The following is a 21,371-nucleotide window of genomic DNA, read 5'->3' as shown; positions in this document are numbered from 1 at the left end:
GACTCCTTTATGTGACATGCATTGTCAGGTGTGCCTGTGCTGGCCACCAGGCCATTCTGACTTGAGTTATTGACATCTTGTCAACAGTGTCATTACCTTTGCCCCTGGCATCTGAATATGACAATTATTCCCTTCTTGATTGACATTTTGAAACTTGTCAACATGTTTTTATTCTTTTGAGAGGATGTTTGCCTAATGTACAGACATTTAGTTTATTCTCTGGTTTATTCTTTCAGCAGATTATTTTCATTCTGTGGAATAGAAGCGGTGTTGGTCTACATGCTTTTATACCCACAGATTATATTATAACTAGTAGAATACAATAGAAATCAGTGTTATTTTATTGTAGTTTTTGCTTATTAACAAGATAGGCCATCCATTCATTTGTATCATAGAATAGACTAAAAATTGTTGAGGTATGTATGACTTTTCTGCCCACCTCCATCTGTTCTAGGAATTTTCATGGCCACCCAAAGCAGAAACTTTACTGATCCTAGCTACACTTATTGCTGAGCTAACTTCTGTCTCTGCATTCTAATTCTGATGATCAGCACTTCAGCACAGATGTATTCAAAAAAAGCCACACTCACACATACATGCATCAACCTCTTACTCATTCTTCTTCTTTTTATTATCACACTGTAAATCAAGTCATTAAAAGATGGAGCTGAGCACTAAGGTACATGCCATCTTAGCATTTTGGAAGCAGACACAGGAGGATCATGGAATTTGAGGCCAGCCTACCCAACCTAATGAGCGAGTAGTCAGCTGATGTATAGGAAAATAACAAATAAATCAACTGCTCAAGTAGTAGATAAATGATAAGGAGGCAGGCAGGCAGACAGACAGACAGATGCACTAGTAAATGTTCTAATGAGTGAAATCAGCAAGTTGTACTTTGTGGGTGACTTTAAAAAGGCAGTCAAACAGTGTCATTGGAGAAGCCAAGTGTGAGTTCAACCACAGAACCAATGGTTTAGTGTTACTCTGAGTTAACAGGGCCTGTATGCCTGAAAAATCCTAAAACATCAAAGGGTTGTCACTCCAGTGGAGGACAAAACCTTAGAAAACCATCCTTGAATAGGTAGGAAAAACACTTTTCTCCACATTTCCCAAACATTTTGCCAAAAAAAGTCAGGTCAGACTACAATTTCTTCATTGGGGAATAAAAGGAGGCAAAATAGTTGCCCAACTTCCAGTCTGGGGAGGCACTGCCTACAAGGCTCATATCTGCCTCATTACACAGGAAAATTGAAAAAAATAAATAAATCCTAGGAACAGCATGGAACAAGGCAAGAAGAAGGAGCTTCTAGTGCTGGAAATATGGATCTTGCAAGTGGCTGTAAGTTGACACCAGGACCCTCATCAAATTTGGACCCTCAAGAGTCTTCTCACCAGACATAAGGATTTTCCCAACCAGTGGCACCCATGGAACACAGTTGGAGTCCTCATCTCCGCAGAGCATCCAATTAGCAACCCCACTTGAGCACAGAGTCAGCCCTAATGTTTACATCTTGCCTGCCTCCTCTTCATGTGAAGCCCACTCTGATGGCCCTATGTAATCTCACTGAATTGCTATTGAGAGAGGCATGGTTGGAGATGCTAGGCACTGATCTCATCCCTAGGTACAAGAAGTTGGTCTGATTAGAATTCATGGTTTACTGATGGTTAAAGACCTTTCCATGTGTAAATGTTACAAAAGGTAGCCCCTTTCTTAAATGTGTAGTATAAAAATCAGGTAGATAATGACTTAGGAAAACATAATGTCAGGAGGAAAACTAACTAGTCAGTAGCTGACCCTAAGAAATGGAGATCTACAAACCTATTTGATAAAAAAAAAATCAAAATATCTGTCTCTGCATTCTGTCTCTGATGATAAGCACTTAAGCAGATTGACTTTCTTAGGGAATGTCATTAAACTTGCAAAGCCCACACCGATGCACAACTGAGTGCTATCAAAATAATAATGATGATAATGACAATAGTAATAGAAAATCATACAAAAGGGGAACAATTCATCAAATTATTAGAAGCAATTAGAGGTAGAAATGTGGCTCAACTGGTTCAGGACCAGCCTCAAATGAAAAATGAGTTTCAGGCCCTGAGTTCAAGCCATTGTTATAAACCCCAGAAGTCCTAGAAATGAATATTGCAATGACTGATGTATAAATACAGGAGACAGAAAATAGATTCATTTATGTAGTAGAGGAAATTTGTAAATCCAAAGCTAGACTATTTAAAGTTATCCAGCCAGAATAGCAAAAAAAAAATTGAAAATCATCAGGACTTACGCCATCAAGTTAAATAAATAATGGATCCATTATGGGCATTACCAAAGAGGAGAGAAATAACAAGAAAGTATTCCTTTTAAAGAATAATAATGCTGGTCACCGGTGGATAATGCTAATTATTCAAAAGACTGGGAACTGATGATTGAGGTGTGAAACCAGCCAACTCAGGAAAGTCCATGAGACTCTAATCTCCAATTAACTACCAGAAAACCAGAAGTGGAGCTGTGGCTCAAAGTGGTAGTTCATTAGCCTTGAATAAAGGAGCTCAAGGACAGCACCCATGCCCCAAGTTCAAGCCCCACAAGTGACAAAAATAGAATGCCCCAAACGCTAAGTTTGAGGAGAAAAATACACATATAAATTAATTAAATCCAGTAGTCTCTAAATAGAGTTAGATCTTACACATTTATACATTGGAACTTTGCAATTAAATTGATAAAAGCCAGAAACAAGTAGAGATTTTTGAAAACAAGAAAAGTGACTTATCATATAACCAACACTCTAAAAAGACTATGTCCATAATTGGCTGCAGAAACTTTGCAGGCCAGTAAAGTGTGGGAAGATATATTCACAGTACTTAAAAGAAAATCCTGCCAGCCAAGACACTCTCCATGGAAAAATTACTTTCCATAAGTAAGGATGAGATAAAAACTTTTCCAGAAAAAAGAAACAAAAATTGAAGGAGTTCTGTACCATTAGACATGTGTGAAGAAAGGTACAGAGGTATGTCTAGACATTGAAACAACTTATCACTAAATAGCATACAACTATAGAAAACATAAACTGCACTTGGAAAGATAAATCTATAGGAAACAGAATATTCTATTATTATAGCAATGCCTAATCTTTTAGCACTATACTACAAGAGCTAAAAGGCAACATATAATGTAAAGCACAGAACAATGAATCTACATCATAAAGAGAAATAACCTTGATATCTGAAACATACTGTGCAGAGAGGAAAGTACATGTGCATCTTCTGTATATCACTGAAATTTAGTTATAACTCAAAATAGACTATTATGTAAGTGTTCGTGCAAGCCTTATGGTTACCAAAAAGTAGTTACAAAAATAAAATACATTTAAACAATCAAAGAATATCAAAGCAAAAAAAGCAAAATATTTGATCACAAAGAGAGGCAGGAGGAAAAGAGAGTAACAAGAAAACAACAAAGCAAAAAGAGAACAGTTAGCAAGATGGAAGCAGTAAGCATTTCTTATCAATAATTATTCTGAGTATAAATAGATTCTTTAGCATGCACACATACACACATTAGAACTAATAATAGCTAAGTAGCAACATCAGATAAACATGAAAGACATTTTTCTCAGATTGAAAATTATCAGAACAGGAAATGAAATAAACCGTATCATTTACAATAGCATCATATTTTTATCAAAGACAATATGATTTTATATGATACCATGTAAGGTTACTAATCATCTCATAGCTGCAGTTTGAGGTAGAGTTTAGATGGAGAACCATTACATGGGTTTGAATTAATGCCATTTAATTTCCTACGCTTATTCTAAGCTCAGATCACAAGCATCATTTTAACAGCAATGTGAATGTATTTTTTAAGAAATGAATAAAATGAAATCCATTATTTGCTAGAAAATTTTCTGAAGGTTCATCTTTTCAAAAATTTTCCTTACCAGTGGTTATTTTGCAAAATAGAGAAATGAGATCTGATTTTATAATTGAGATTACTGGCCTCGGTCTTTCCTTCATGGAAGCAGCTAATCCAAATTAATTTCTACTTTGCAAGTTTTCTCCCCTAGTTGAGTATTTCTTCAGAGGGTAAAGTAACTGAGCTGGAATTAATTAATGCATTAATCCTTGTGTGTGAATTAATCTAGCCATAAGTAGCAGCACAATGTTATTATTTGCCTTAAAAGAATTTCACAATGTATGCTTCTACAGAAGTTATCCCCAAGACAGAGTTTGTTCTGGTTATATCATAATGAAATTTAAATAAAGTGAGTAAGAAAGAGCCATTTGATGATTTGTAGATTGAATGGAATATGTAGTGGCTGTATTTTCTCTTCAATCAAATATAAAACTACTGCATATCTTGCTGATAGCAGTGATTTTCTTACTTCAAAAAACGTCATTATTTCCCAGCAAATTAGGGAAAATACAACAGGAATACATACTTAAAACATGAGTTACTTTCCACAACATCATAACCATTATGTATGCAAATGTTTTAGCTAAAATTTAATGACCTTACCATGTATCCGAGAAGATGCTAGTAATAAACAAGAACCATGTAATGGTATCGTAAGAGTTCATTATAGTTTCTTCTGAATTCATAGTGACTTCCACTCTCTAAGCTGTTGGGATTATCAGTGAGTGTTCTGTGTGTATGTGTTCAATCTAGCCAACAATTTAGGAGATTCAAGTTTTTATGTTTAGGACATTAGCACTTCAGGAAAACTGTTTACATAAGATAGAAGTAGCATGAAATAATGAGTGGATGCTGGACAGGATATAGAAAGAATATGCATGGAACAGATCTTCTGTACCACTTAGCTGCTCACCTTTGGCAGTGTCAGGAAGCTATTTACTTTCTTTGAACTTCATTTTCTTCATAATTACTAGGAGAAAATTGCCTGCTTTGAAGATTGATTTACAAAGAGAGGATAAATCCCAAATACCTACCACTAGATCTGGCATAAGTACCACTTGTGCCTAGGCATGTATCTTAATGATCTCAAGGATCATGTAAGCGTCCTAGTTTGTCAGTAGGCTTTTACATTTAGACAATGTCTTGGTGATTGTTAAAATAAAAGTCTCAACAGATGAGGACACATTGAAAATACCTTTTAGGGTATTTATGCAGCATTCTTAGAACCTCAGTCGTCACTTATTTGAATAGAATAGACAAGGAATGCAATCATGGTTACACTCCCATCTCAGGAAGTGTGAAGAGTATCCATATGACCAAGGCAGTGATTCTTAGCCATGAATATATAATGCAGTCCCTTGGAGAAATTTACATGCATACTACTGTTTGAGTCCCACTCCAAGAGATCTGAAGTAATTCATCTGAAGGATATTTGAGGTTGACACTAGAATTTTGAAAACTCTTCACATTTCTAATGTTTAAAAAGTGAATGTCCTGAACCACTGGGGACTCTTGGTCTAACAAGAATACATTGAAGTAGACTCTTTTCTATTATGTACCATGGGACTCATTGAAATTGTTTTGGGAAGGGAGAAATGGGAAAGGAGGAGTAATAGAGGGAGTGTGATTGCTTGCAGTATATTATCAACATGGATGGGAATATAGCAAGGAAATGCACCACCATATAATGGAACTAGAAAAGTAGGTATATATTTTACATAGTACTCACTTAATAACCCAGGACAGTTACTTAGCATTCCCACTAGATGGCTCTTTGGAGAGGTTTTAAGTTGGAATGATGTAATACTAACTATGTCTATGCATTTTTCATGGAGTAATACGCTTATATATCTGGAATGAAGTTAATTATCATTACATATATGGATGGTGATCACTTTAGTGTAAACTGATGCAAGAAAAAGAAGCTAAGTACCCAAGGTCAATGTTCTAATACATGCAATAAATATTTTGACCATCTTTCTGCCAAGCCTTATTGTAGGTGCTAAAATTAAATTAAGAAGGAGACATATATTTGAAAGCAAACAAGCACAGATTGTGATTAGAAAACTACTCTGTTTGGGGAACAAGAGTAATTTTCTATTGTAGGTGACAGCTGGAATGGCTCTTGAAGGCTTAATTGGAATTTTTTTAAACATTAAAATCTAGCAGAAAATATTATTCCTGGCCAAAAGAAACACATTGAATTGAATAAATAAATCAATGATGTTATGCGTGGGAAATCGCAGGCAGTTCAACTAAATGAGGCAAAAGATAGTGTCAAGAAGCAATAGGAAATGAAATTATCAAAAGTAGCTAGGGGGAAAGTCCAAGTCAGAATTGTTGAGTTTTAGTCCATAGGTAAGTAGGAATTATGGAGAAATTGGTAGATAGAAATTCCATGTGAAAAATTCAAAGTAACATATATAAATTTGAGAATTCTCAGAATTGGAATCATTGAGTTAACTTTTAGAAATTGTTCTCAAAGGAACTAAAATCTTTACTCATTCTTCAAAAATTTTAAAATGGAAACCAAAGCTTAAAAGAAAAGATTACTGGGCTTGGAGTGTGGCCTCCCAGTAGAGTGTTTGCTTTGCATGCAGAAAGCCTTAGGTTTGATTCCTTGATACCACATACACAGAAAATGCTGTAAGTGATGCTGTGGCTCAAGTCGTAGAGCACTAACGTTGAGAGAGCCCAAGGACAGTGTCCAGGCCTTGAGTTCAAGCTCCAGGACTGGCAAAAAAATAAATAAATAAAAGGAAAACAGAAAATATCATATTGCAAGATATTTTCTCAATTTCAATGACTCATGGGTATGACAAAGGCTTTTGAAAAAGAATTACTGTTCTTTACTGTATTTCTCTGAATCTCCAGATTTACCATGGTTATCTCAGTTCTTTATTACTTTAGCCTTCCTTATCCTTTACTGTACAGCTGAAGTTATGCATGCTAAACAGGTATTCTACCTGTAGGCTACATTTGTATCCCTTGGCTTTTATTTTTCCTTTTTCCTTTTATTTTACTTGTTTTTTGTTTTTTATTTTTGCCAGTCAGGACCTGGGCATTTTTTTTTTTTTGCTTAAGGCTAGCACTGTACCACTTGAATCACAGCACCACTTCCAGCCCTCTTTGTTTATGTGGTACTAAGAAATTGAACTCAGGGCTTCATGCATGCTAGTCAAGCATTCTATCACTGGCCACATTCCCAGCCCCTTTCCCTTAGGTTTTTATTTTCTTAAACATATTATGGAAATATTTTATTTCTGAGGGGTAAATTAATACCATTATCCAACAATAAAATTATATAGTTTGTGTGGCTTCACAATTAACTTACAAATACTCTACCACCTTTTAGGCTTAACAGAATTTTTTGTTGTGGTGGTATTTTTTTATTATTAAATACATATTTTAAAGAGAACCATTTCTGATTGTTCTAGTTTTACAGATTGTTAATTTTGAATAATAACCTTGCTAAAAAGGCTGATCATCTATGTAGTAGACTACATAACTTATATAATGAGTTTTTATGAGCTTTGGAATAGTGTTTATTTTCATAAAATTTTTTAGACATGATACTGGTGAAAAAGTTCAGCACACTGACCTATGAACTAGAATAGAGATCCTAAAATAACCTGCATATGATCAGCTAGTTTTTGAGAGTGGCACCAAGAATACACAACTGTGAAAGAAGACTTGTTTTAGCAAATAATGTTGGAGCAACATAATGTGGGGATGCAAACAACAGCCAATTCAAAAGGGATCACACACGTAAGTGTAGTAACAGAAGGCTTTAAACTACTAGTGAGCAAGATAGGTTGAAAAGTACATGACATTATTTTGACAACGTTCTATAATTTGTCCCTAAAAACACTGGCAACAAAAGCAGAACTAAACAAACTGAAAAGCCACACAGGAAGGGAAACAGTCACTAGCGTACAGAGAGAGGCTGCAGACTGGGAGAAAATATTTGCAACCTATATTATTTTCAATCTGATACTGATATCCAGAAACAATAAGAAATTTAGATACAGAGATATCAAGAGCAAAACTGACCAAACTGAAAATTGCAAAAGGAATATGAACAGGTATCTTCAGAAAGAAGACATATAATTGGTTAATATATGTATGAGGGAAAATGCCTGATATTACTGATCATTACAAAAATCAAATTAAGGGGCAGGAGTTTTCCTAGAGGTAGAGTGATTGCCTAGCATGCAGTAAGACCCAGACTCAATTTTTTGGTACCACATACATAGAAAAAAAAAAAGCTGGAAGTGATGCTGTGGCTCAAGTGGCAGACCTCTAGCCTTGAGAAAAAATAAGCCCAAGGACAATGCTCAGACTCTTAGTTCAAGCCCTAGAGGTAGCAAAAGAAATCAATTGTCAAATGACTATTGCCATAAACATGAAAGGTAACAAATTTTCCTAAAGGTGAGAAGAGGCCACTGTATGTTGTTAGGTATGAAGGTTAATACCTATGGACAACTGAATGACAACTGATCAAAAACTTAAAACTAGAACCACTATGTGATCTGATAATTCCACTCCTGGATAGTATTTCCCCCTAAAGATATGTCAAAGAGAATGATACATCCCCATTTTTATAGAAGTTGTATTTGCAATAGCCAAATAATAAAATCACCCTGGTGACTATCAATCGACAAAGAGAATATAGTATAAATACACTATGGATCACTATTCTGCATTTAAAAAAAGGAAATTCTGTCTTCTGTGACAAGTTGGGATCAAACTGGAAAAAATTACGCTAGGTGAAGCATGCTAAGTGCACCAAGAAAACTACTGCCTGTTTTCATCATATGTGAAATGGGGAATAAACTTAGAGGGCAGAGGATAAGGGACAAAGCTAGGAGTAGAGGGCTTGGAAAGTCTGGGTAAACTATAAGAATCTTAACAGGAGAAATATAGTTTTGAATTTTATTTTACAGTGTACTTATAAGATCACCAGATATTCTACATTGTCCAAACTGCTAAAAGTTTCAAACGTTCTTACCACAAAAAATTATTATTTGTAATGATTGATGTTATTAAGCAGCTGATCTCATTATTCTACATTGTATTCCTAAATTATTATATCCTATGAATATACACAATTATAAACAATTTATGATAAAAGTGAAAGTTAAACCATTTTTGTGCTTAAATATATTTCATAAAAATGGGTCTGTTATCATTTTGAAAATATAAATATTTCAGTGAGCCACAGTATAAAAATTAAGGATCTTCTCAAATGTGTATTCTGGACGATAAATCTGGTTAATATACTGGTGTGTTCCTTTTGTGGATGGAAGATAAACAGAGACATATGGCAAATTGATATGGATGTGACTATTTACCTAAAACTTTGCATTTACATATACTGTTACCTCACTCTTTTTTCACATAGCATGTGATAAACATTCTTCCATATCAAATCATTCTTTGCTTCTTTGTATCATTTCTGATGCTAGCAGATTACCCTTCCCATAGTAAAATTCTGAAGGAATTCATCACTGTTGTTCAACATTTAGGCTGCTTTCCTTTCTCTGTTATTTACTAACATTATTGGTTCTCTGGAAAAATAGTACTGTCTGAAACAGAGAATCTGGATAGCATATGTTCTAGAAGAGTACACAGGAGACATGCTTCATCCTTTGAATGGGGAGCTATAACAGAGTATCTGCACCCAAAGATGGTGACATTTTCTGAAGGTCTCCAAGGGCTGGCTGCTATTGGGATTTGGGAGAAACTAAGCCTTGTGGTGAGACTTGAAACCTGAGATGCTTAAGTTCCGAGAGACAGATGGCAGAAGGGAGCAGGTTTCCACACTTCAGAAATTAATTACACTTTAGACCTAGGGTTGCTATGAGGCTGGAATGAACCAGTCATTGAAGCACCACTCTGTGGGAAAGACTTAGGAATTGAAAAATGAACAGAGCTAGAAGTCTACCTGTCAAGGATGAAGACCTTAGGTTCCACCATATACACCTCCATAGCAGTGGCATTTTTGGTAAATAAAAAATATATTTATAAAGCTGTACCTCTCATACCTCTCAATGGAGTTTTGTGAATATGTACATATTTAAATTTTATTACTCTGTTAGTTGTTTTGGTTTTGCATCTTATGGGAAATCTCTCAATGTCCATCCATTTTCTTCTAAATATTAAAGCCGGTAGACACACATATAGGAGGAGTGCGTGTCCACTGGAATCAAACAGGTGGGTGTACAATGTTGTTTCTATGATTCAGCACATAAGGAAGGCACTTGTGAACATTTCTCAGCAAAAAAAACTAACCTCTAGCATCAGTAATTCTTCCTTGGTTTTACCAAAACTTGTTTGATTCTATTTCAATTATGGTTACACAGAGCTAACAAAATATCAGCAGTGGTTGTGTTCTTCTGCATTCATTTTGCAAATACTCATGTAGGGACACACACACACACACACACACACACACACACTTTGCTATCTTCTTTATCTTATACGTTGACTTTGCTGTCTTTGTTGATAATAGTATTGTAATTCCATATGAGGACATAAAGTAGATACAGATACAGAAAGGAAGGGAAGGAAATGAAAAGGAAGAACAGACACCTTTATGAATGACCAATAATAAAACACAATACCTTTTAATCGGCATGTGTGATGTCTTTTTATTTATTCAGTGAACTTTGCTTTGCATTTTATAAATGGTGGAGGCATAGAAACAATTTCTATGCAAGTCATGGAAAAATTTATCTACACAAGACACACACAAAATTAAAGTTCTGCTCAAATAACTTTTCTTTTGAGTGATGCTTCACAAGAAAAAAGAACTCTACTTTTGAATTAACTAGCCCTGTCCATTCAGTAACTACTTTGGCTGAGAAAATTCATCCATTATTCTTTGTCTCTCAGAGAGAAAGAGAGGAGATGAAGGAAGGAGGGTAGGAAAGAGAGAAAGGGAGAGAGGAGAGAAGGAGGAGAAGAAACAGGAAAGGTAGGAGAGAGAGAGAAAAACGCATAACAATGAATAATCATCTGTCCTTTAGTATGCTAGGTACTGTTTCCAGTATATTATTTCAATAATCCTGTAAGATAACATTATTACAGTAATTATTTAACAAATGTGAATATAGAATTCTGAGTGTTAAGTGAAAAATTTAACATGGACTTCACACCTGTTTGGCTTTTGTAAAATCAAACTGCCCTAGTACTTGTGAATGTACTATCAGCCTCAGGTGTCTGCCTATGGCTTATGATCTTTGGAATGTCCCAATATCCCTCTGAGGTAGAAAATTATGCAACTAGCATTCCAATTGCTATATTGAAAACTTTAGAGGAGAAAAGTCACAGGCATGACAGGAGACTTTCCTCAAATGACAGCAACAGTATCAAGATTACAGGAAATTGAATTTAGGCTTCCTGACTTGCTGTGGCTTATATCTCTGAGCACTAAGACATTTTCATAAATTAAATACAAAGAGTCTGGGCTAATGGAACTTGAGTGATAAATTCTAAAAACCATTCCCTTTTGTGTTTGAATCTCAGTATGTTTTAAATAGAGTTGTTTGTTTGTTTAATTGATTTTATTGCTGCTCATACTCTCTCTACTGCCTTATAATTAGAAAAGGAAAAGAATTATATATGAATTTGCTTCACTGCTTTGGGGCCAGTTTTTACCAAGGAAACAAGCCGATGTAATTTATAAGAATTCAAATGTTATATTGAAGAAATGGTTGTAAAACGTGTGGACAATGCAGATGGAAAACAAGAGCAATTATTGACTCTGTGTTTCCTTATAGTCACAATACGGAGCATCAGTGTCTGCCAAGCCAGAACTACCCCTCTTTTACACGCCCATTGATCTGGTGGACATCAGTGTGGAGATGGCTGGACTAAAGTTCATGAACCCTTTTGGTCTAGCTAGTGCAACTCCTGCCACAAGCACGGCAATGATCCGAAGAGCTTTTGAGGCTGGATGGGGTTTTGCCCTCACCAAAACCTTCTCTCTTGATAAGGTAAGAAAATCTTTTGGGAGTCATGATTCTTCATTTAGCATATATTTTAACAAAACTATAGGAAACACATACTAGAAAGGGTTTTTACCAAGGTATTTGTTCTTAAATTGTTGATACTAAGCCATAGACATTATTATTATTATTGTTATTTATTATTATTATTGTCATTGTGGGGCTTGAATTAGTGCCTGGGCATTGTCCCTGAACTTCTTTGTGCTCAAGACTAGCACTCTACCACTGGAGCCACAGTGCTGCTTCTGATTTTTCAGTGGTTAACTGGAGGTAAGAATCTCTCAGGGACTCTCCTGCTCAGCCTGGCTTTGTACCATGATCCTCAGATCTTGGCCTCCTGAGTAGCTAGGATAAAAGATGCGAGCTACCAGTACCTGACCAAGCCATGGACTTTAATTTCCTTTCATTCCACTTGTCCTGTGGATGAAGGATTAAGACATATACTTTTCATTTTTTAATTGTATTTCATTGTAAGGTTACTGTATGGAGGGGTTACAGGGTGCATTACTGCTCCAACATTGATACCCTTTCTCATGTTTTTTTTTTGTCTAAGAATCATCAAAAATTCAAATACTAACAAAGTGACAGTTTATTTGATAATCACAAACAACCCAGCATTTCTGCCTTTGTTCACTTTAATTTGAAATAATGCCTAAAACTATGCCTACAAACTATATACTTTTAATTATACATATGATGTTTTGATGAGTTTATATGTTGTATGTCTAAATGACATAGACACATATCTTTAATTATTACTTTCAAAATACTAAAATCTTTCAAAATCCTACCTTCGGATACAATTGCACTATGACTATGTTCTATTTTCTTAAGCTTTGTGAACCACTATTCTGCACTCTGATTATGAGAGTGCATCTTTGTTTTCCTTCTCACATGTGGTTACACTTACCTGGTTACTTGACCTTCTATACCTAGCTCATTTCAGTTAACCCAATGACCTACATTGTTTCATTGCAAATTACAAGATGTCATCTTCCCTTGTGGATGCATAGTATTCCATTGTCTGTGTGTACCACATTTTCCTTATCCACTCAGCAGTTGATGTTCATTCTTCAATTGCTGCCCTCTTGTGATGAGTTCTTCTATTACCATGGGAGTTTGTGTGTGTCTTTGACATACTTGTTTCATTTTTTCTGATCCCATTAGTGGGATTTCTGGATTGTATAGCTGCTATAATTTTAGTGTTATATTTGATGTTACCTTTTAAATAATTTTTGGATATGTATAATTTTTGGATATTTATTATCTATCTATCTATCTATCTATCTATCTATAAATCTATCATCTATTTATCTCCTGAGTTTCCTGTGGTTTTGCACTTAGAAGGAAGTAAAGTTTAGGTTCAGCATTATTCTGTAAAGCATATAGACACATAAATGTATATTTTCAAATTTGGGTGACTTACATAATAGAAGTTGACATCTTCATGGTCTTATTTGTTTGCTTTTGTGCCAGTTCTAGGTCTTGAACTTAATTGAACCATCATTGCACTTCTGGCCTTTTGGTGGCAAATTGGATATAAGACTCTCATGGACTTTCTATGCCTGGGCTGGCTTTGAACCACACTCCTCAGATTTCAGCTTTTAAGTAGATCGTATTACAGGCAAGAGCCACTGGCATTGGGACCTGTATGTGGTTTTGATTAGACAAGAGCCACTGGCATTGGGACCTGTATGTGGTTTTGATTAGAAAACATCAGCATAATTTAATATTTCTCACACTACTAAATGATAAAATGTGAAAGCCAAGCTTCTCCATACATTTAGTACTAACTGGTAGTTAGTAATAATTAATGTAGATCTAGTGACTAAGGAAGGAATATCATTATTTAAATCAGCCTTATCCTTAGGCAAAGAAAATAACAGAGAACAAACATGCCCCATTAAGCACATTCTTTCCCTTTTTCTTCTCTTACTTGGATCAATAGCTGGCATTATTATGGGTAAAACATTATAGCTGTCTCATTCTGACAGTTTTACAAGATGTTATGTGGGAATGTGGTCAAGAATATCTAGAGAGTTCTCCAAAATTAGAAGTATCAGCCCAAAGAAAAATATACTCCTTGAAGATTTTTATATTTAAATATCAAAAGAGAGATCATACCTTCCAATATATTGAATATGAAAAGAGACTTCTTTTACATAAAATAAAAAAATAAACAGAATAGACTGTATTCACCTGGAGAATACCACAAACCAATTATTTACAAGTCTTGTAGAAATATAGTGGTATATGTTCTTTGTTTCAATTCACCCTTTAAGAATTAAAGGGAAACTGTAATTAAATGTTTATTCTGTGGTGGATACAATCTCTGACAGCATGAATGGACTATGTTAATTATGCTCTTAAAATACATATATGTAAGCAGAAACAGGGAGTTAATCCGATATAAGTAAAGAATTACAGCAAAAAGTTATTGGTATGAATGTGTAGTGTACTTTGCTTACAAAATTGAATTCTGATGAATCAGAAACAACCTTCTTCCCTCTGTTGGTGATATACATGGATTAGTCATGCTAAATCTTTACATAATCTAGGAACAGTTAACTTTATTACCATTACCATCAGAAGGAAATGTGGAGTTAACTTCCTTCTAAACTTCAGTTTGAATTGGATCTGTCCATTCACAAGTCTTTGATGCTAGTTCCACAGAGGAGTTACAAGCAAATGCAAATTAAACTTGCATATGAAATATAATCCTGGGGATACAATAGAGTTCAAAGACCATTGTGTAGATTGTAATGTGTGTAGATTTCAATGACAAGGTGATACAACTTTGTACTTTCATAATGCCATTTTCAGAACCATTATGTCCTACACATAAATGGGTACAGTATCTGTCTGCCCCACAGCCAGCCACATTTTATGTTTTCTATATTGTTCCTACTTAGTAATTAAGCTGGTTATGAGGTACAATTATAACTTTTTAAAATATATTTTATTGTAATTAACAGAAGGGTTATATTATATTCATCAGATAGAAGGTACATTACTTCTCAAACATTGCTACCCTTTCTCATGTTTTTATCCCCATTTCCCTCCCCCCACCCCCTCCCCAATTACATCTTATGAGCGTCTTTACTTTTTGGTTGAAGAAACATTGCTGTATGCAACATTTGAACTCATGGGTTTCCATAGCCTTCTACAAACACATAATTGAAAGATGGGTGGTATAGATTTGTGGGACATTACAGCACACTAGTTGAGATTAGCTTTATTATCATTTATTATGCCGATTCAAAAATCTGTTTAAAATGTATTAAAATTCTGAATCTTGACATTTGAAGTTTGGGTGCTCTTAATATAACAAAGGTTAGATGACAGAGTTTTGTTATCATATAAAATATTAATATTTCACAATACAGTTGTGATGAAGTACAATTTGCCCAGCCTGCATATGATAAAGAAATTAAATGCTTACCAAGGGAGTTCAGTAAAAATTAGAGCTCTGCCTGAACATCTGCCAGAAATTTTATTATCCTGTCCTACTAACAGTGTGGTTCCCTTGTTTTTCTAGATTGACAGCTGAATATTGCACTGATTTCTGCAGCAAATGCATTTAGGTGAACTTTGTTTCCTTTTTTATTTTTTGGGGGTTTTAGAGCATGCTTTTGATTTCCATCCTATATTTTTTTATACTCTTGACATTTGTAGATGCCAGATTGAGGTCTAATACCCTGTAGCAATGATAGACCATTGACTTACAGTGAAATGCCATTTGATATCTCAGTAAACAGAAATATTATTATTCTTTACTGTGCAGTCTGTATAAAAGCTGTATGTGCTTTCTTTAGGGAGGCAAATGATCAGATTTTTAATGTCAAATATGAAGAGATGTGTTTGCCTTTGTGTTAAATAACATCAAGAATGGCTTTTATTAACTATATTCTTCCTTTTGAAATCAATCTTCCTTACAGTATCCCAAAATAACCTCACATTTTTATTCAGGTTCAATTTATGTTTTATAAGCAAAGTAAATTATATTTATCATTATATAATTGTGTTTCCCTATAAATACATGCTTAGGTTGAAGTTTAGATGAAAAGATAAAGGCAGAGAACTCAACCTGCCAAGGTTCATTAAAGCTGAATTATCATAATGACACTGAGAAGTGCTTTGTTTAGCTGAGACTTAAAGTAGTCTGAACTACAACTAAAATCACACCTTGACCTATGTCCACATTAACTTGTTAGGAGTGAGATAACATCATTTTGTTTACATTTATCATCCTCATAAATATTGTCCTCTCAGGGATATATTCTATACTGTAAATAAATATATATATTCATAAAACTCATGATTGGCTTTTAGTAAGAAATTTATGAATGTATTTTGTTTTAGTATCAGACAGTTAGTTCAATAGGTAAAAGGCAGAAATATCTTGCTCAGTGTAAAATGCTGAACACTAAAAATCGAAGACATATTTAAGGACCTTCATAATTTTTTGGAGTCAAAGTATTGATTGTAGCTATTTCTGTAAAATATCACTTTATGCCATATTGGACAACCCTTCATTTATAGGGAACATTTAATAAATATTTTGAGGTAAATTAATACATAGATACTTTTTGCATTTTCACCAGCCCATTTGAATGGATAAGTAATACATACAACAATTGACTATTCTCTCATTGATCTTCATCAAAGGAGAAAAGGTCAGTTTAAAATTTCTCTTCTCCTAAGGTGTTTACTGTGTCACAGCTGCATCTGGCTAAGGGTGAGTGTGACAGTGAATTTTCCCATGTGTGTATTATGTTTTAAGGCCTACGTAAGTAAACAGGCCTGAAAATGCACACGATTGTTGAGCAAAGACAGTAAGGATTGCATATCATTAAACACCTAAATGTGATCTGTCAATAGTCTTGGCAAAAGAAATGTGATCTAATCTGAATGCTTTTAGTTGTGAGGTATGTGCTGGATAGGTAAGGCAATATTGTCTGGAATAGCTATAGAAAGATCTTTTTTTAAAAAAAAACAGTCCTATTTATTGACCACTGAATTAGCCTTTGCATAAGTCACTGCCATGTTGTATGTATAATTCTTCCCTCAGAGTCATCACAGAATATATTAGTACAGCTTATTAATACAAATGAATTGTTGATTTTTTTGCCAGTTATGGGGATTGAACTCAGTGCCTGAGCACTGTCCTTGGACTTTTCTCAAGGCTAGCATTCTATCCTTGAGCCACAGCACCATTTCCAGCTTTTTACTGTGTATGTTGTACTGATGAATCAAAGCCTGGTCTTCGTGCATGCTACGCAAGCACTCTACCACTAGGCCAAACTTCCGGCCCTGAATTGTTGATTTTTAAAAATAGTATGTTTCTCTCCCCCTTCTTCTCTTCTCGCCACCCCCCCCCAAAAAAATACCCCTAGAGAAAGGCCAGGAGGTATGGAGAGGCTTCACAATGTACGAAAAGACATCTTTGGCTTGGATCATTCTGATCTCTAAGCAAAATAGCTTCGCAATCTCTGGTTGGACATGATGTGTAGTAATATAGGCCGTGGGTGCTATAGTTACAGCTATTATTTACTTTTTCATTACCATTTACTGAGTACTCAAAAGGTACGGACTAAGTATTTTTAATATGTTATTTCACTTTATCTCAACAATATCCCTATATGACGTATAGCAATTTCTTTCAGACGACTGGTCTGAGAAAAATCTCATGAATTGCCAGGGACTCTGTGCAGTCGTTAATTATATTTGCTCACAAACATGAACAGTGGCAGTTTGGATTGAAATCATAGGGGCAGCTCTTGTGTTTCGTGGGGTGTCTGTGGGCCTCCTTCATATTTTTGTAGGCAATCTATGGATGCCTGGGGACTGGCAAGATGTTCTCACTAATGAATCTACAGCCTAGGTGGGGCTTGCCCTTCTCTGTCTCTTCCCAATCTCTCTTGGCCCCATTGGGCTTGTTCACAGGATGGCAGTGTTCTAGAAGTTGGAGAGTAAAGCAATAAGGGCTGTGGAGACAGACTCTAAAGCAATCATGGTTATTTTTGACTGAAGCAACTTACAAGGTCAGTTTTGGAAATCCTGTGAATTTAAAGATGAAAAGGATTAAGGAAGTATATAACAAGGGGATATGAAAACTGATTATGGTCACATTGCCAGTAGTCTTAACGTATTCTCCTGGAGTGGTAATTCCCACGTGTCCATACTTCAAATGTACTGCCTCTTCTCAATATACCTGGTATACAATTGTGTCATGGCATTAGATGCAACAGCTTTGATCATCTACATTGGTCCATATGTGATTGAGGTTACTCAGATTCAGCTTTTCTCTTTCTGGGATTCTGTGAAATGGAAGCTCAAGTTATCTAGTCTTCCTATACCCAACATAAAATGATGTGGTCAAGAAACCACACTAGATAGGGTCCCTTAGAAGGGAGAGATAGTGTAGCCTTATGCATAGTCGTCTGAAGTGAGGTTAGTTATTGACCATGTTCTGCAGAGAACTAGAATTTAACTGAAGTAGGTGCATGGGGGCTTCCTTCTTGCTACAGTGTGAAGCCCACGTATGCTTGAAATATACAAATTACATAGGTGTTTTAAAGAAAAAGGAGTGTGCACAAGAGAGTAAGAACTGTGATTTGAATGCTGCTGAAAATCCATTTTCATCCAATGCCAATTCCTCTCCGTCCACTTTTGTCGAGTTTACAAAAAGCATCTTTCTAGCTTCCAATATGGCAATCATGAATGTTTGCTCTTCCTGAAAGGATGTTCCCTTAGACCTTTATATGACTGGAGTTCCTGCTTCTCTTTTGGTTCTCAGATCAACAGCATCTCAAATTAAGTCCTTGCTAAACATTTAAATCTCATTCTTTGTATGCTATACTTTTCCTGTGTTGTTTCCTTCTTCATTGGCCTTTCCATTCTATAAAGGCCCAGCCTCTTGACAATTTGGTTACTTGTTTATCTTCTTGGTTGAGTCACTTTAAGTGAATTCCCTATGAAAAGGAATATTGTCTTTGTTAAATTTCAAGCTCTGTGCCAAGAACAATGTATGCCAGAAAGGGAGGAATCACTAAACACTTGCTAGATGGGTGAATAATTATAGAATTCTAATTTTGACATGTAGGTTGTCTGTTCTCTCATGTGGGTTTCAAGAAACTTGTTTCGGTCCACATTATCTTAATTAAGAGGAAGTAGTGTCTACATTTACTCAAACACACAGAATGCTAGCACCTAGCAACCAGATAAGAATGGTGAAAAAATATTTTCAATATCATAATTTAGAAAAATAATATTTAGAGTTTCAAATTTTATGAATATATTATATAATGTCTTCAAACCTGATTAACCTTGTTTTACAGATCACAACACAGAATATCGTATTTACTTCTGTAACTCATTTTGGAAGGCTTTTAAAATGCAATGTGTATATTTTCTAAATTACTAATCAAATTGATTGGTTTTACTGTTATCAAAAGGCTCTGTGTTACTTCATTGTAATAGTCTATGAAATAATACATGAATAAATATTGCCATGTACCATTTTAATGCTATCATTCTAGTTTCACACATTTTATTAATTTTTATTTATTTTGTAATGTTTTGCTCCTGCTTTATACTTGTGTATTGTGAATTATTTCATAAATTCCTTGTTAATTTACCTGGGAGGCTTTTGGTGTGCACAAAACTAAAATCACTTGGCTGAGTTTCTTTAGCTATTATTTAGATTTGTTTTATTGACATTTCTAAACCTCATTTTCAAATTATAAACAATGGGTGCATTTGTCTTTCTGTCTATATCTATCTGTCATCCTTCTATTTATCTGTCATCTACTATAGAGCTAGTGCTTGGGCTTGAACTCAGGGCCAGGACACTGTTCTTTATCTCTACCAGTAGAGTGATACTTCCATTTCTGGATTTTTGCTGGTTAGTTTTAGAGAAGAGTCTCTTAGCCTTTCCTTTCCAAGATGGCTTTGGGCCAGGATCCTCAGATCTTGGCCTCTTGAGTAGCTAGGTTTAGAGGCATGATCTATTGGCAACGCAACAAAAAATGAGTTTGTTTTCAATAAACATATCTTACACTCACACATACTCATGTTCCCCAAGATTTTAACCAAGTGTTTATCACCTATCAGGAGATAATCTTTGTCTCTCCAATAAGAAAAAACTGTTTATATGTACATGTGCTTGTACATGTGCTTACACACTCACTCAATAGTATGGATCTGCTAAGTATTGAAGCTTTTCAAAAGGCTTATAATCTTGCAACTTAGAATACAATTATAACACCATTGCTTCTCCCCAAAGTTCCAAATTAGCCAGTGCTCCATATTTGTCAGGTACAATATCTGCTAAATAGAAAATAGACATTAAGCTAATTGTAAATACAAGTTAAAGTAAGGAATATATTTCTAAGGTAACATAAAAATCATTTAATTATAGACACTGATCATGTCGACCATTTTACATTATTGAAAACTCTTCAAATGGCTCCAGATCATTTTATAAAACATTATTTCAAATTTGGGCTTGTTGACTATAAGGCAGACTAATCAATTTTCCAATATAATTACATCTTCACCTCTTTTCCGTTTCAGGCTGTGATTTCACACTTGTTAATTAGTTAATCATTTTGGTAGAGTGGACAGGGTGAGATTCAAATAGACTTTTTAATAAGATAAATTGACATGTACAATTTTGATCCAGGTTAGCTGTTTAAATGAACCTACCCTGTCATGGAAAATACCTTTTATTCAGTTTCTCTCTGCATTTTGTTTGTTTTTTAATAACTGGTATCACATTTAATGGAAAATTTTCTTAATTGTCAAGAGTGGGAATTAAGAGTCCTGTTATTTGTTCTCATTCTGTTTCCCATAAATCCCCCGCAGATTTTAAATTCCACTACTTAAAATTCTCCTTCTTATGGCTATGATACGGTTTGGGGGTGAAATTAACACACTTTCCTTTTACTTATATTTGCATTTTCTTTATTGTTTTTACAAATTTATTTTGTTAGGGTGATGTACAGAGGGGTTACAGTTAGATTTATCACATAGTAGGTACATTACTTCCCATGTTTTCCTTCGACTTTCCTTCTCCCCACCCCCTCCCACTCATCTTATTTTTCCATTACTTTCCCATTTTTCAAATTCACAAATAAATGTATATACAATATACCAGGTACCACAGTCAGATAGAGTAACAACATAAGATGAATCATAAGGGGAAAAGAAGAGAAAAGAAATAGCTTCACATAGTACATTAAGAACAACAATCACAAAGATAAACCTCTTGCTTCCATATCCTGGAATCATTTTGCTTAGCCTCATCCTATGCGGTCATTACGTACATAGCTTTTGAGCTATTATGTTCTGCTGTTAGGAGAATCCTAAATGTATACTAATTGTTATAAATATTGCTTTGGGTTCTTTATTGTTTTTTTTAATAAAATCTTACT

General features: G+C 34.9%; 1 protein-coding gene across 1 annotated transcript in view; it reads left to right on the top strand.

The window, feature by feature from the left end:
• The window catches only part of Dpyd (dihydropyrimidine dehydrogenase), an 800,444-nt gene that overhangs the window by 372,535 nt on the left and 406,538 nt on the right, over positions 1–21,371 (top strand). Inside the window, exon 13 of the mRNA XM_090333954.1 lies at positions 11,707–11,922. Coding sequence (XP_090190080.1) covers positions 11,707–11,922 — 216 coding nt within the window. The remainder of the gene's footprint in view (positions 1–11,706; positions 11,923–21,371) is intronic.

The sequence above is a fragment of the Megascapheus bottae genome, chromosome 6, assembly GCF_031878675.1.
Source record: "Megascapheus bottae isolate mThoBot1 chromosome 6, mThoBot2.hap1, whole genome shotgun sequence".
Taxonomy (NCBI): Eukaryota; Metazoa; Chordata; class Mammalia; order Rodentia; family Geomyidae; genus Megascapheus; species Megascapheus bottae.
Note: the sequence above shows the minus strand (reverse complement) of the source record. Positions and strands in the feature narration are given on the sequence as shown.